Raw genomic sequence first — 13,766 nt, forward strand, 5'->3', positions numbered from 1 at the left:
TCCTTCTAGAATTTTCTAGGACCAAATATGTTCCAGAATTCAGCATTGATAGGTTGTAGTAGGGTAAGAGGAGGCACAGACCATATTTTGTTATGTAGCAGTCCTTTATCAAATGAACGGAGAGGGCTTTAGAGCAATGTATGAAGGTTACGTTACATAGAGGAGAGAAAGAGAAGACTAAAAATAGCCTCATCTAGGATAGGGCAGGAATTCTGACATAATCTTACATATAAACACTCACTCTTTAGTGCTCTGTGCTTCCTGGATTCTGGAAGGGAGGGTGGGCCTTGATTAGCACAATGAGCACTTGGAAGAGGACTTGGTTCCAGTCTCCTACTGCTCGGCAGTATCTTGTCTGTGGCCCAGGCAGGCTCCAAGTGTTGAGCAGCGGACCTGTTGGAGGTGGAGTCCCCACCTCCTGGGTCTTTCCCTGCCTTCCTTACTCGATCTTCTAAGTGTTTGCCTGTTTGTTCTTCCCTTTGCCCAGGACTCCGCGGCGCTTGGTTCCTGTGTGCTAGAACAAGCCCAGAGCTGACTTCCTCCCAATTCTTGCCTTCTATGGTGTGCCTGGGCTTCTGTTCTAACAGCACTGTCTCAGAAGCTTTCCCTCCTCCCAGATCTCAAGGCTCCACTGAGGAGGGCTCCAAAGTGGCCCTGCAGGTTCTGTCCCTAGGCCCACAAGTTGTAGACTAACTCCAAAAGCCCAAGCCAAAATTCAAGTGACGGCATAGAGTAACAGCCCTCCACCCCCAGTCCTCAGCAAGGACTATCACTGTAATCAAAGTTTACACCTTCCCAGTCAAACAAAGCAGTCTCATTGTGACTATTCCACACACAAACACCAACTACAGGCTACCTGGCGAATGAGTGACTGGGGCTCACACTTTTATCAAGGACTGGCAAAAACCAGACAAAGTAGGAACCTTGGGTCTCCTTTCTGTAGTACTAACTCCATAAAACACATTGTTTCAAAGGGAGCCTTTTGCTTTTACATATTCCCATTCATAAGCAACCACAGCAAAGGGCTGGGTGGGGAGGTACCTGCTCACTGGAGAGGTTGAGAAGGGAGGATCTTGAGTTTAAGGCTAGTAAGTGTTACATAGTCCCATCCGGTCTCAACTCCAGGCCCCCAAACCACAACCATGAGCTAGGGCTGTAACAACCAGAGGTTCCCAACTTGCTGATCCCCGATTTTAAGGTCAAACCACTGCTTAACCACCAAGCCTCCACATGTTAAGTTCGGTAAGTGAAAGACCAGAGACTGACACCTGCCAAAGTGGGTTTAGGGCCCTGGCTCCTTGAGGGAGGTTTTCCTAAGGTCAAATGCCTGTAAGCCCTAGGCAAGGTGGTGCCTCCGGATGAGGGTGTTATACTCTGCAAAATACCAAACTAGTAGTTCCCTGTGAAACTCTACACCACACGCACATCTCCAATCACTGTTGGATCCAGGCCAGAGCCACTCAGCTGGACAGAGCCTGCCTAGAGACCGCCACTAGGAGCGGAGGGAGAGACCACGCTCCTTTTCGTCCTTGAGAGGGGTGTTGGGACATTAAATGTACTTTTCAGAGCGCCACCTGCAGATATCTTGCACTCAGCCAACCACCTGTCCGCAGGCATCAGGAGTGGCTCAGGCCACTGCAACTGAGTGGGCCACTGCCCTTGACTTTAGAGTCCAGCTCTGCGGGAACTGCTGGCAGGCGCAAGTCTGAACCACGTGTTCCTCTTACCAGTCTTTGCGCTTCTGGACTCAGACAGTCGATTTCCTGGTTTTTTGCTCCCGCCGGGCTGGTCATGTTGCCGGAGTGCAGACCAACTTCCCACCCGTGAATTCGCGCCTCCGACCCGCTCAGTCCGAGGGCTCTCAGCGAGACCACATTTCCGGATTCAGGACAGCGGTCCAGGCAGAAGCAGAACTCGCGATGATCCCCCTAGCGCATACGAATCCTGGACAGCCGACTTCGCGGTTCCCCAGCTGGGGTGCGGCCGGTAGGGCGGGGCGCAGGTGGCCCCGGGCCGGGGGTGGGGGTGGCAAGAGAGGAGCCCCGGGCACACTCCGCCCCGGCTCCGCCTAACCCCGCCCCGCGCCCCACCCACTTTGTGCCCGCCACTCCTTCCCAGCCCCTTTCCCGCGCTCTTTCCAGGGGGTAGGCCCCTTCCTCCCCGGCTCCACCCACACGGGGGTCCGTCTGTCTCCACACGCGGCCCCATCCTGGCCCTTCAGTGGATCGCGTCACCCACGGTGGTACTCCCAACCCAAGCTCTCCTTCCATGAGGTCCATCCGAATCCGCCCACCGGGGACCCTAAGCTCCTCCTTCAAGGCCCCGCCCATGCTCCTCCCTTTGCTCCGCCTCAGAACCTCCGGATCCGCCTTCGCCTTCCTCCTCACTCTGCTCCTGGCTAGCTAGCCAGCTGCGGTACCATCAATCACCACCCAGTCCCTGAGGCTGACACCGGAAAGGCGGAGGGGAATGACCCTAGGGACCCCACCCGCAACCACGCCCTTGCCGTCCCTCGGCTGAGTCAGCGTGGGAGACCAGCCCAAGTCCCGGGAAGCATGCCTTCGCTTAGGACACGCGTGGCTTGAGCTGGAACCACAGCGCACGAGCCTCTGCCCAAGCGCGGCTGTCCCCGCCGCAGCTGTCTTCTGAGTTGGCGCAGCCTTCGGGACCACAGAGCTACGGTCCCTGGCCACTCAGGACAGGAGCGAACATCAGGCCCCGGTGACAGTCGCGGTCCAGGGGATCCGGTGTCTGGAGCCCTTCATCTCCTCTATTCAGGCTTCGGTGCTGTGCCAACAGGACAGCACGAAACTGATTTCCACGCAGGACAGTTACCCGACTTGTAGCACGCTTCTTCCATATCCACTAAGTAGGAACGTCTCTGATTTAAAATTAAAGCCATGCGGGCAAGCAAACAGAAGATTCCAGTGTTGTGCGCTATGGACTGAAGCAACCCAAAGGAAACCGCACAGATTTCACCCTTAGCGGATCCCGGCCGCATATCTCAGCATGGTCCGCGGCAGACCTGGGTGACTTGTTTTCTCCGCTCTAGAAGGGCCTTCTTCAGGCTCAGAAAGAAAAGAAACATGGTTCCTTGGCCTGTTTTTCTTTTTTGGAATCACTAGAAAAATTCTGGAGAAGCCAGAGTCATATCTGAGCTTTATGGCTCCCTATTCTCATCCGGAGGACATGCTTCTTGTTAACAGCGAACACGTGTGTGCACTGGCCTGAGCGTGTGGACCATCATCCTGACACCACGACTCCGGGCAGTGCTTCAAAGGGCTGGGATGGCCAGAGGGTGGAGCCAGAGGAAGATGGGTCCTGAAAGCAGAGGAGCCTAGCCCGAAGGGATGAAGGGGCGTGGTTTAGGGACGAAGGGGCGTGGTTTGGGAGTACGTGCAAGTTGAAAGAGAACAGGTGCAAACTCTGACTAAGCATCTCAGATGAGGAAAACTCCCCGCCAAGAAGGGGACTAACTTCCAACATCCGGTCTCAACGTAATACCCGTTTAAAGTGCCTGATTCTACAAAGTTTATATCATTGGAGAGAGTAGTTTTTAGATAACATCGTAATGGCAAAGGGTGGTGGAATTTATGCGGGGTACAACTAATTCCATTAGGACTAACTTTACAGGTGAGAGTGGAGGCCGGTTAATAACAGAGTCCTGCTAGTGTATTCTGACCTAGATGAGTAGATTAGATTCCAGGAACCCTGGGACACCCACAACATCGTAGCCCAGGGGCAGGCTTTGTTTGCTCTGCCTGTCCCCAGACAATACCTGAAGACTTTGGTTGCTGACATAGAGACACCCCCTGACCCCCACCCCCGTATCTCTTGGCTTCTAACAAGCTCATAAACAAGGTCTCTGTCTGTGCCCAGGAGTCCAGCGAAGAATCACAGACCACTGTTCTTGCTGCCCTCCTGCCCTCCAGCAGGAACCCCACCCCCACCCATTGCTGCCTCCTCTTGCTGGGAAGCTGGGCCATAAGTTAAAACAGCTGAGAACTGGACTATGACAGAGAGGTGAGGCAGACCTAAGAAAGGGAAAATCTGCAGCCCACCCTCCCTGCCACCCTCTCCCCCAAAAAGGAGGGAGTTGGGTGGTGAAACTACTAGGCTCAAGAGAGTAGGGGAACACCGCCAGCCACAGAATAGCAACAAACATGTGAGTCCTGTGGTTCTGCAGAGAGCCAGCCCGCTATGGCAGCTGCCACCCCAACACCCTGCTCTCTCAGATAGGAGGGTGTCACATTTTGACCTAGGTGAGCCCAGCCTGCCTTATTAGTGACTGTGGACAGTTCCCAGCTCCAAGAGGGTGGAAGTCCATATAGTGAGTAGCATGTTTAGTACCTACCCTTGATGGTGACATATAAATCTAAATTGTAGGACTTATCCTGGCTACACATGCAAATAATCTCCTTGGGAGAAGGAGGCCCAAGGACTAAGAGTTGAAAGCTATCCTTGGCTTTGTATTAAGTTTGAAGCCAGCCTTAGCTAATTGAAACGTCTTCTTAGGAAAAAAAAATAAAATCCCAGCCCATACAACGGAGGTAGAGGCAAGCAGATCTCTGAGTTGTAGGCCAGCCTGGTCTATATAGCAAGTTTCAAGACAGTCAGGACTGCAGAGTTTGACTCTGTCTCAACATAAAACAAAAACTAAATAAATTAATCTATGTTCTAATAAAGTGGAGAGGCTCAGAGTTGCCTTCCATTAATTTTGACACCAGCACCTCTCTGATGCCCCTTGCGCCTTGTTATTCTTTTTACTGTCTTGCAAGGCCACAATGAGGGTAAGGAATGGGAAGGGAAACTACTAACTTGTGCAAAGTGTGTGGAAGGATGCAAGAAAAGTGACACTTGTTAGAATGGGGTGTGAACCTCTATACAAAATCTTCACCCCAACAGAAGTGCCCGAGCAGAGCAATAGAAAAGTCTACCTTGAAGAAACTCCAGCCACCCACACACATGAACACATCAGTCAAGAAGCCCCAGGACACCTTCCAAAGTCTGAGGGGAGCTCATCCCTTGGACCAACAACTTGGTGGTGTCAAAGGGCTTTTTCTTTTCCTTTTTAAAGATGGTCACATGTAGCTGATGGTGTCCTCGAGCTCTGGAGTATGGGGTTACAGGTATGTGCCTCCATGGCCTGTAGGACCCAGGGTTTTTATATAAAGAGCTGTTAAGTATATGATGCTGTCCAGTTTTCTCCTTTTGGTAAACATGATCAATGGCCAGTCATTTCTAATAAGCTGGCTCTGCAATTGCAGCCTTTCCATACGGCCAGGCACTGACTGACCTGTGAGCTCATACATTTGTTAATACTATTTAAGCCCTGGATTTCTTTCTTTGTGCACAGAGTAGGCTTTGGGAAAGATCTGTCCCTATCAGCTTATGGTGTGTGTGTGTGGTGTGTATCATGTAGTGTGTGTGGTGTGTGGTATGTGCATGTGTGATATGTGTCTGTGGGTGTGTGTGGTATATGTATGTGTTGTGTTTTGTGTGTGTGTAGTGTATGTGAGGGGGTTGGTATGTGTGTGTGGTGGGTGTATCCTCTGTGGTATCTTTTTTTTTTTTTTTTTTTTTGGTTTTTATGAGACAAGGTTTCACTGTGTTGTTTAGGAGGCTGTCGGTCCAGCCCAGCCTCGAACTCACAGAGATCCGCCTGCCTCTGCCTCCCGAGTGCTGGGATTAAAGGTGTGCACCACCACCACCCGGCCCTCTGTGGTATCTTAAGAGAAAGGAAAATCTAGAGTTTCAACATCAGTTCTCAGGTGTACAAGGTCATGCCCAGGAACCTGATTTTAAAGGGATTCCTGTAGAAGGATCAAATACAATGGCCAGCATTGTTGGAGAACCATAAGGATCACAGCTAACCAGCTCAGTCACAGAATGAGCCAGACTGGGGCTCCCGCCCAAGATCAGTTTACTGTCTCCCTAGCATCTGTTGCTAGGCTCACTAGCTTTGCCTTCCTCTGTGGTTTGGGCTGCAGAGTAACCACAGAAAGCAGAGGCAGAGGGAAGGCAGCGTGGCTCTCAGCCTCCCTATTAATCAGTTGGCTAACATGAAATCATTTCTCTCCATCACAACCCTAACCACTTGTTTTTTTTTTACAGACACGAATCGCCGGCCCTATGGATGATGGGTGGCAGGGTAAACACCTCTAATGGCTTCAATACACAATGTGTGCACATGTATGTTCTTACTTTGTTTGTATCCTTAGACAATTATCTAAAACCCACAGCTGTGATTATATGTTATGATGACTGTGGTTCAGGCCATCACCTGGGCTTTGTGTGACATCTTCTGTTTACAAAACACTTGACATACACACTAAGGCCCACAAGATGTTTGACTGGTCCACAGACAGGTTGGAGAAGGGGAGTCAGGTTTCAAATTCAGGTCTCCACTGTTAAGTCCTGGAACATCTTATCATGACACATGTTCAGCATACTGTGTGACAGAGAGGTATCCCTGTCAGACACTCATAGGTCCTCACTTGGGAGCAGGCAGTCATGGGACTCAGTGAGACCTTGGCTGTCTCCCTGGGCTTAACCTGGACCAGTAGCACTGTAGGAAGCACAGCTTTAGAAAAAGCTCTGAAGAAACCAGGAATGTCAATCACTCAGGCCTGTTTTCTTCAATGAAGGGAATGAATGAAGCCTCGTCACCTGGAATGCCAGTGAATCGTGGTCAATCAGCTTTGTGATTCTCAGCCTCCAGCTGACTCCCCCAATATCCTGAGCACCATTTAGGCCCAATCCTTCAGTGAATAGAACACAGCTCTATGAAAGAGGGCCATGTACTTTACATCCTTCACCAATAGAATCTACCGTTATGCTTTCCAATGATCCTTCCTCTAGGCTCTAGCCCTGAGCTCTGTTTATCAGTCAATAGAATCCATTCTTATTGTAAAAGTCACAGGTCACAAGTTCTACTACGTTTAGATGTATAAGAAAAGTAAACCACAAGGCCATTCTCTAGAAGGCTATGACCCAGTGCCCGTAAAGATGCTACTGTCCTGAGTTTCATTCTTCACCTCTCATGGGTTGCCCTGCCCACACCCCCACCCCAGGCCATGAGGTTTTCCAGAAGTGGGGTTCCCTTACATCACCCCACTACCCATCTAAGGTCATTGGCATGGCAGTGAACAAACCAAGGTCAAGGATGCAAGCTAAATCCCCCACGAATACTAGGAGCATTATTAGTAGTACCATTGAATGGGAGAGGTGGATCATCCTACGTGTTGTCTGGAAAGAGTGGTACCTCAAGCCAGCACCCAGCTCAGGCTAAAGTGCACTTGGAATATGAGCCACAATCCTGGCCACCTCCAGTGGAGAGATGATCCTGGAACCTGATCGCTGGAAAGCAATAGCAAGCTAGTTGTTAATGTGCCAACCAGCTCCTGGGCTGGGCTTCACGCAGGAGGACCCTCATTCTCATTCTGCCCTGTGCCTTCCCCTATCAGGCTTCATATTTTCATTGTTTGGAATAGGTGGACACTTCATACATGATAGGTGGGTGAACAGACACAAGGATGGCTCTCCTAATAAAATGGAGACTTTTCGTAGGTTATTATGAGCTCTTTGACCCCCTACCCCTTTTTTTTCCGGATAGAATGTCAATCTGTAGCCTAGGAACTTGTGAAAATCATCCTTCCTTAGGCATCCTAGTTCTGGGATTACAGATGTGAGTTACCATGTCCATGTAGTCCATTGATCTTTAAGTATTTTGTATTTTTGTAGCAAGTGGGAACTTTCCAAAGGTAGCATGGGATACTGGCCAGTCAAAGGTGATGTCAGTGACTGGCCATGAGGTGAAATCAGAACAAGGTTGAGGGAAGTAATTTGGAACTCCCACATTTAATGGCTCAGGAACAAGCCAAGACAGAGAAGGGGTAGTTAAACAGAAAATAGAGGTGTCTCCTGGAAGCAAAGAGAACAAAGTTGAGAAGGCCTTTAATCTGCAAGTAGAAAAACAATGATTACCACATTCTGGTGTTAGAGGCTGAGACTGAAGCCTGGGAGAAAGGCAGGACTAGAGGGAGGGGTTGGGGTGTGAGAGATTTGCTTATTGGTCCATAGGGCTTTTAAATTTTTAAAAGGTATTTTATGTGCATGGGTGTTTTGACTACAAGTATGTCTGTGCACTGTTGCTGGCAGAAGCCAGAAGAGGGAGTCAGATTTCCTGGAACTGGAGTTATGGATGGCTGTAAGCCTCCATGTGGGTTCTGGGGATCAAACCATGTCCTATGGTCTTAAGTGCTGAGCATCTCTCTAACCTCTGGTCCAGAGGTCTTTAAGGATGGGAGAGCCTTGAGTCTATTTGAAAAACTGGGAGTGAGAAAATATGGAGCTGGGGATGTAGGGAAGTAGCTCAGAGACAGACTGCCCACAGAGGAATGGGAGGAGGGAAGGGGCAGGACCAGGAGCTGCTAGGCCCAAGAAAGAGCCTAATTAAATGGGGTGGGGATGAAGTTAAGAGAACCGAGCCCCAAGTGGTCAGGAGTGGTAGGAGGGCAGGGTAAGAACCTCAGCTCTTAGTTGGGGGCAGGATTAGGCAAGGTTGAGGCAGGAGGTTAGAAATGGGAGAGTTGTCAGAGATTTGAACTGGCCGGTGGGTGTCACACCATCGTCAGTACTGGGAACACTGAGAACACTGGGGGTGGGGGTCACACCATTGCCAGTACTGAGAACAGTGGGTGTCATTACCATTGCTAGTACTGAGAACAGCAGATGTCACGTAATTGCCAGGACTGGGAACAGTAGGGGTTATGTCACTGCCCTTACTGGGAAGCAGAATCCTTTCTGGGGAGCCCCATCAAGTCCATGATGTTGCATGAGGTGACTGAGGATCCCTTGGAGATAATTTCCAATCCACGTCACTCTGAATCCACTGCCCCCAGAGTGTCAGGGAATCCAAATGTATTTTTCCAAGCCATTCCTCAGAACTGGTGACCCCTGAAGCCATGGCAGAGTCATCACAGAAATGCCTCCCTTTCATTGTAGGACCCAAAAAACCAATAAACACTTACAATGAAAACAGTTCTGTTGTTCATGGATACAATGTACTACAAATACCAGCCCAATGCTTTCCTAAAAATGTTGCAACTAACAATCCTAAACTCTCTTATGCATTACTCTGCCATATAGGCACAAACTCAAAGAAAAAAAAGAAGCCCACTAGGTCAACTTGATAGCAAAGGAAGAAGTAGCTATTTCACTCAAAGAACAGTCCATTCAAGGTGCTTCTGACAATAAACACAGTGGCAGGGGAGGACAAGCTTTTCTACTCAGAGTTCTAGTCACCGGATAACAGAATACCCAAGGGTAAGAAGTCTCTCAAAGACATCAATGTAGATGGAATAGAAAGCAGCAATTTAAAAAAAGTAAAAATATTTTTCCAGGTACTATTTAGCCTGCCTTAGTGATCCTGCCTATGAGTTTAATATTCTAGGAAATATATAGACAATCCTTAAAACTCAGGTGTCAGAGTAAATCTTTACTCCCTAGGCTACACACGTGATTATAAAATGTCATTCTCAGAGAGGAAGCACAAGGGATATAGGACCTCATTAATAATCTGACTTTACAGGGTAGCCATAGTAACCAAGGAGATTGAAAGCTCCTGAAGATGGAGTCAAAGATTTACAAAAATATAAGGGAGTAACCTTCCAGCTGAAGGTCACACTTAAAACAGTATCCCTAAAATCTACCCAAGTGAGCTCCCCCAAAGGAAACAGAGACCAAACCCACTTCAGTAGACTCCTAAGAATGCAGATTCATAAGGATGCCTCTTGCACTCCAACCCTGAAATTATAGTCCAGACGAAACAAAACTACCAGACTACAGAAAACTGCCAGGTCTTGATCAACTTGTACCTTTCCGGCTCCTGCGAACTGGATGTCTGTCGAGAAGACTTAGTGCAGAGGGGAAACACCTCACCATTGGAAGATGATGATGGCTTTAGATGGCTTTAGGTGAGGCTCCTGAGCTCTTGGACAGGGAACAGCATGTGGAGAGGCATGCTTGGCACAGGAGTGGAAATTCTGGAAAAACTGGAGATCAAATAGCCACTCCTGGCCACGTCACCTTTATGCCCGCCCGGCTCACTGGGGCAGCTGCCTTTGTCTAATGGAAGGGCGTGGCCCTGAGCCCACATGAGGGTTTCCAAATGGAGGATCTCCTCTGACCATCTGGTCTAACTGCAGCTATTTAGAGTATGAGGCACCCCTCCCCTTGTCTCTGCTGCAGTAGCACATCCGTGTTGCATGGGTGTTGGACTCTGGGGAGGTCTGGCTTTCTCAAGGTCAACCTTGCTGACATTTGGTGGTCAAATGACTTGGTTTGGGGAAGCTGTCTGGTGCAGTATCACTTCTCTCACTCAGCAAATACCAGCGTAAAGCACCCTCCACCCCAGCACAGCAGCCCAGACTGTCTCCAGACATTGTCAGGTGGCTTCACTTGAGAGAACCATATTTACCTCCAAACAGCCGCAGTGGAGGAAGACATTGACTAACTGATCTCTAGAGAGGTGCCAGGGTTCCACAGACCCATGGCTAGATGCAACCATGCAGGAGAGGGTAGCAGGGCAAGAGTCATCATTGATATCGACTGTTCTAGACTACATGGAGTACAAACTACTCCAAGGCAAAGCTGTATTAGGAAGAGACCAAAAGTCAGCATTGGGAACCCAGCAAGAGGCAGCGTAGGCTAAGGAGCTGAGAACTGAGATTTCTGAAGTCGTGTGGCCACGTGGAAGTTAAGGGTGTGATCCTACAGGTAGGCTGGTAGAGAGAGCATCAAAGGGAGGAGGTCAAAAATTGGGCTTGGCTTCCTCAGGCCAGGCCTGACCAGAGAGTAGAGGCTGAACATTCAGTCCTGAACCCTAACAGAGAATACGGGGGGGGGGGGGTGTCAAACTCCCTGGCAGAGTCTGGCAGTCAGGTTTGGAAGTCCTGGTCTGCACTTTGTTTCGGAGAGTCACTGCTACCACAGGGGACTGCCGGGAGACCCACACAGAACAGGGACCAGCACACACAGATGCTGCCGGACTCCCAGTTCATTCTGTTTGGCACACACACTCCCTATTTTCCTTCAGACAGCATCTCTGGAGACACGAATTACACCCAGGTTAGAGAGGTCCTGGGACAAGTCCCGTGTCACTTGATCATCTTTGGATGTGGTTGAAAGCATCTGCTGGCATTTGGGGACCCCTGGGGAACTCAGGCCCCCTTTCAGGCAGTTGCCATTCTTTAAGCCCAGAATTCTGCCACTGTTTTGGGCCCGTCCAAAGCCAAGCTTCTGGTGTCTAGGTTTCTAGACAAATGTGTTATGATCAACAATGTCTGCATACGGTGTCCGAAAGGAAATATGGAAAAAGAGTGGGATGGCCCAGCACAGGCTGAAGCGTGAGCATTTGGCTATTTCCGCAACTCCCTTAGACATTGTTAGGCAGCTCTTTTTTCAGTTCCTTGTGCTCAGGAACTTGAACTTTATCCCAGAAGCTGTAAAGGACCCACTGAAAATGTCTGAACAGAGGCAGGAAAGATTTTGTGGCTACAATACAATTGAAAACACCCTCCCTATTCTTTTGCAGAAATGTCTTGGCTGAGTTATTCTTCTAGATGAAGTCAAGAGTTTGTTTGTTAAGCTTTAAAGCAACCCTCCCTCTAAGCAAGGATTTTATTAGAAGTTTATGTGTATGTATGTATGTATGTATGTATGTGTAACAGGGATGGGATTAATAATAACTAATGATTAATAACTAATAATACTAACTAACAACTATTAAATTAATAGTTTTAACATGGGGTTTTCTCACTGAGGAGGAATATTCTTTGCACCACTCAGTGTCGCCTGTCCTCCAAGAAGTTACATCAGTGTGTTCTTCCTGCAGGCTCTGCATTTTGTTTTCCGAGACAGGGTTTCTCTGTATTGTTTTGGAGGCTGTCCTGGAACTTGCTCTGTAGAGCAGGCTGATCTCAAACTCACAGAGATCCACCTGCCTCTGCCTCCCTAGTGCTGGGATTAAAGGCGGGTGCCACCGACGCCTGGCTCTGCATATTTTTTAGATAACAATATTTTTTAATAAAGTGTATCTAGTGTGTGCATGTTTATGGGTATTTATACGCACATGTGGACATCAGGGGACAACTTCTGGACTTCTGGGAGACGGTTCTCTCCTTCCACTATGTGGATCCTGGTGACTGAACTCTGGGCCTTGGGCTTCCTGGCATACTTACCCCTAGGCCATCCTTCTTCCCCACCTGACCCCTGCATATTCCTTAATTCCTGTGTAACTTTGGATCAGATCTTACATTTTTTTCCTACACTTAAAAAACAAAGTCATGATGGTAAGCCACAGGGATGTGTGGGCCTTTTGTTTATGTCACTATAAACTCTCAGGTATAGAGGACATTTCAGATTAGATATAAGTATAACCTTGAGGTCTTTTTTTTTAACCTGGAGACTGGAGAGATGGCTCAGCACTTAAGTGCATTGGCTGTTATTGAAAGGAACCAAAGTTTGGTTCCCAGTGCCCACTTTGGGATGCTCACAGTTCCAGGGGATTTCGTGCTATCTTTCTGGCCTCTTCAGGCACCAGCATGCAGGTGCGCACACATGATTTAAAGTAAAGTATCCTTAAAATTAAATTTTCATGTCTTCCATTTAGTAGTTACATTGGTTGTTTTCCCAGGGTTCTGAAGACCCGAATTCTAGTGCCTCAGTTTCATTACTGCTGTGATCCCAACCTTTCTTCTTGAAACAGACACTCTGCAGTTATGAACAAGGAGGACACAGTGACTTTTGAGAGCTAGTACCTGCATTGTGAGGAGGCCAGACAAGACTCTGGGCTATTAGACCTTAAATAGCTTCTAGATTCTAAAATCGCTGACCAGGGCAGTTAGAGACTAGCATAGTGAGGCTCCTGAAAGGGAACAAATTACACGTCTCTCAAGACACTCTTGTGAACAGTAAAAGAGAAACAGATGAAGCAGCTTGGAGACAGAACCATCCTTAAGTCAGGGAGTCACTGGTACAATTGAAGCGAGGATGCCACTGTGCTCTGCGCAGAGGCACTGTGGATTGTTAACAAAGTACGTAGATCCTGGGGGCTCCCATGACCTGATGCGAATCTCCAGCTCTGGGCAGGGTGACCTCTCTGCGTGGCCCAGTTCCCTTGCCTGTGAAATGGGAGCCATAATGGTACTTAATTCACAGGGTTTACAAGGACTAGATGAGATCTAACAATGCTGTGCATAACTGTATCGAAACCAGTTGCTCTGTTCACCCCAGCACAAAGTAGCTGAAGGAAAATTCAGTCCACATTCATTGGACCAGTCCCAATTTACAAGGGATGTGGTAGTAACCTGTGTCCCAGACAAACCTGCACCTCATTCCTGTCGCACCCAGAGAGACTCCTAGCTGGCCCTTAGCTACTGACCCCCGCACTGGGGAGCCCTGGTACCCGCAGTACTGTGAGTTGGTGAAACACATCAGCTGAGCCAAGGCCCAGTGGACTAACCACATGCTTCTCCAGAGTAAGAGGCCTGAACTTTGTGCTGCTTACTCCGGTGAGGCACCTCACTTCCTTGACCGGCAATCTCCAAATCTCTTGGACTTCACCAGCCAGATAAGCGGTTATGACTGTGTTTCTAAAGAATGGGGTTGGGTAACAGAAGCGCACCACTTCCCCTTTGGGGTGAAGAGACCCTCCCCCAGCTGAGAGGCCTGTGTGTGTGTGCACAGGTGTGCACGTGTGTGTT

The 13,766-nt window shown here is 48.9% G+C and overlaps 1 protein-coding gene and 1 long non-coding RNA gene across 21 annotated transcripts in view; one reads left to right on the forward strand and one right to left on the reverse strand.

Annotated features, from left to right (window-relative positions):
* Window positions 1-13,766, reverse strand: part of Lrrfip1 (LRR binding FLII interacting protein 1) — a 124,071-nt gene that overhangs the window by 70,544 nt on the left and 39,761 nt on the right. Inside the window, exon 1 of one of the 20 annotated variants that reach the window (XM_021234153.2) lies at window positions 1,728-1,983. The exons of 12 other annotated variants lie outside the window; for them this stretch is intronic. In XM_021234153.2, the coding sequence (XP_021089812.1) occupies window positions 1,728-1,793 (66 nt within the window). In that variant the 5' untranslated portion in view covers window positions 1,794-1,983. Of the gene's footprint in view, window positions 1-241; window positions 1,579-1,727; window positions 1,985-13,766 lie in introns of those variants that run through there. 7 more of the 20 variants (XM_021234155.2, XM_040753028.1, XM_040753035.1 and 4 more) reach the window with 7 other exon arrangements.
* LOC110343128 lies at window positions 2,078-6,248 on the forward strand. Its single transcript, XR_002385322.2, has 2 exons — window positions 2,078-5,129; window positions 6,115-6,248. It is a non-coding gene; the product is annotated as an uncharacterized LOC110343128 (long non-coding RNA).

Source organism: Mesocricetus auratus, unplaced genomic scaffold (assembly GCF_017639785.1).
Source record: "Mesocricetus auratus isolate SY011 unplaced genomic scaffold, BCM_Maur_2.0 Super-Scaffold_100010, whole genome shotgun sequence".
In the NCBI taxonomy this organism is placed as follows: domain Eukaryota; kingdom Metazoa; phylum Chordata; class Mammalia; order Rodentia; family Cricetidae; genus Mesocricetus; species Mesocricetus auratus.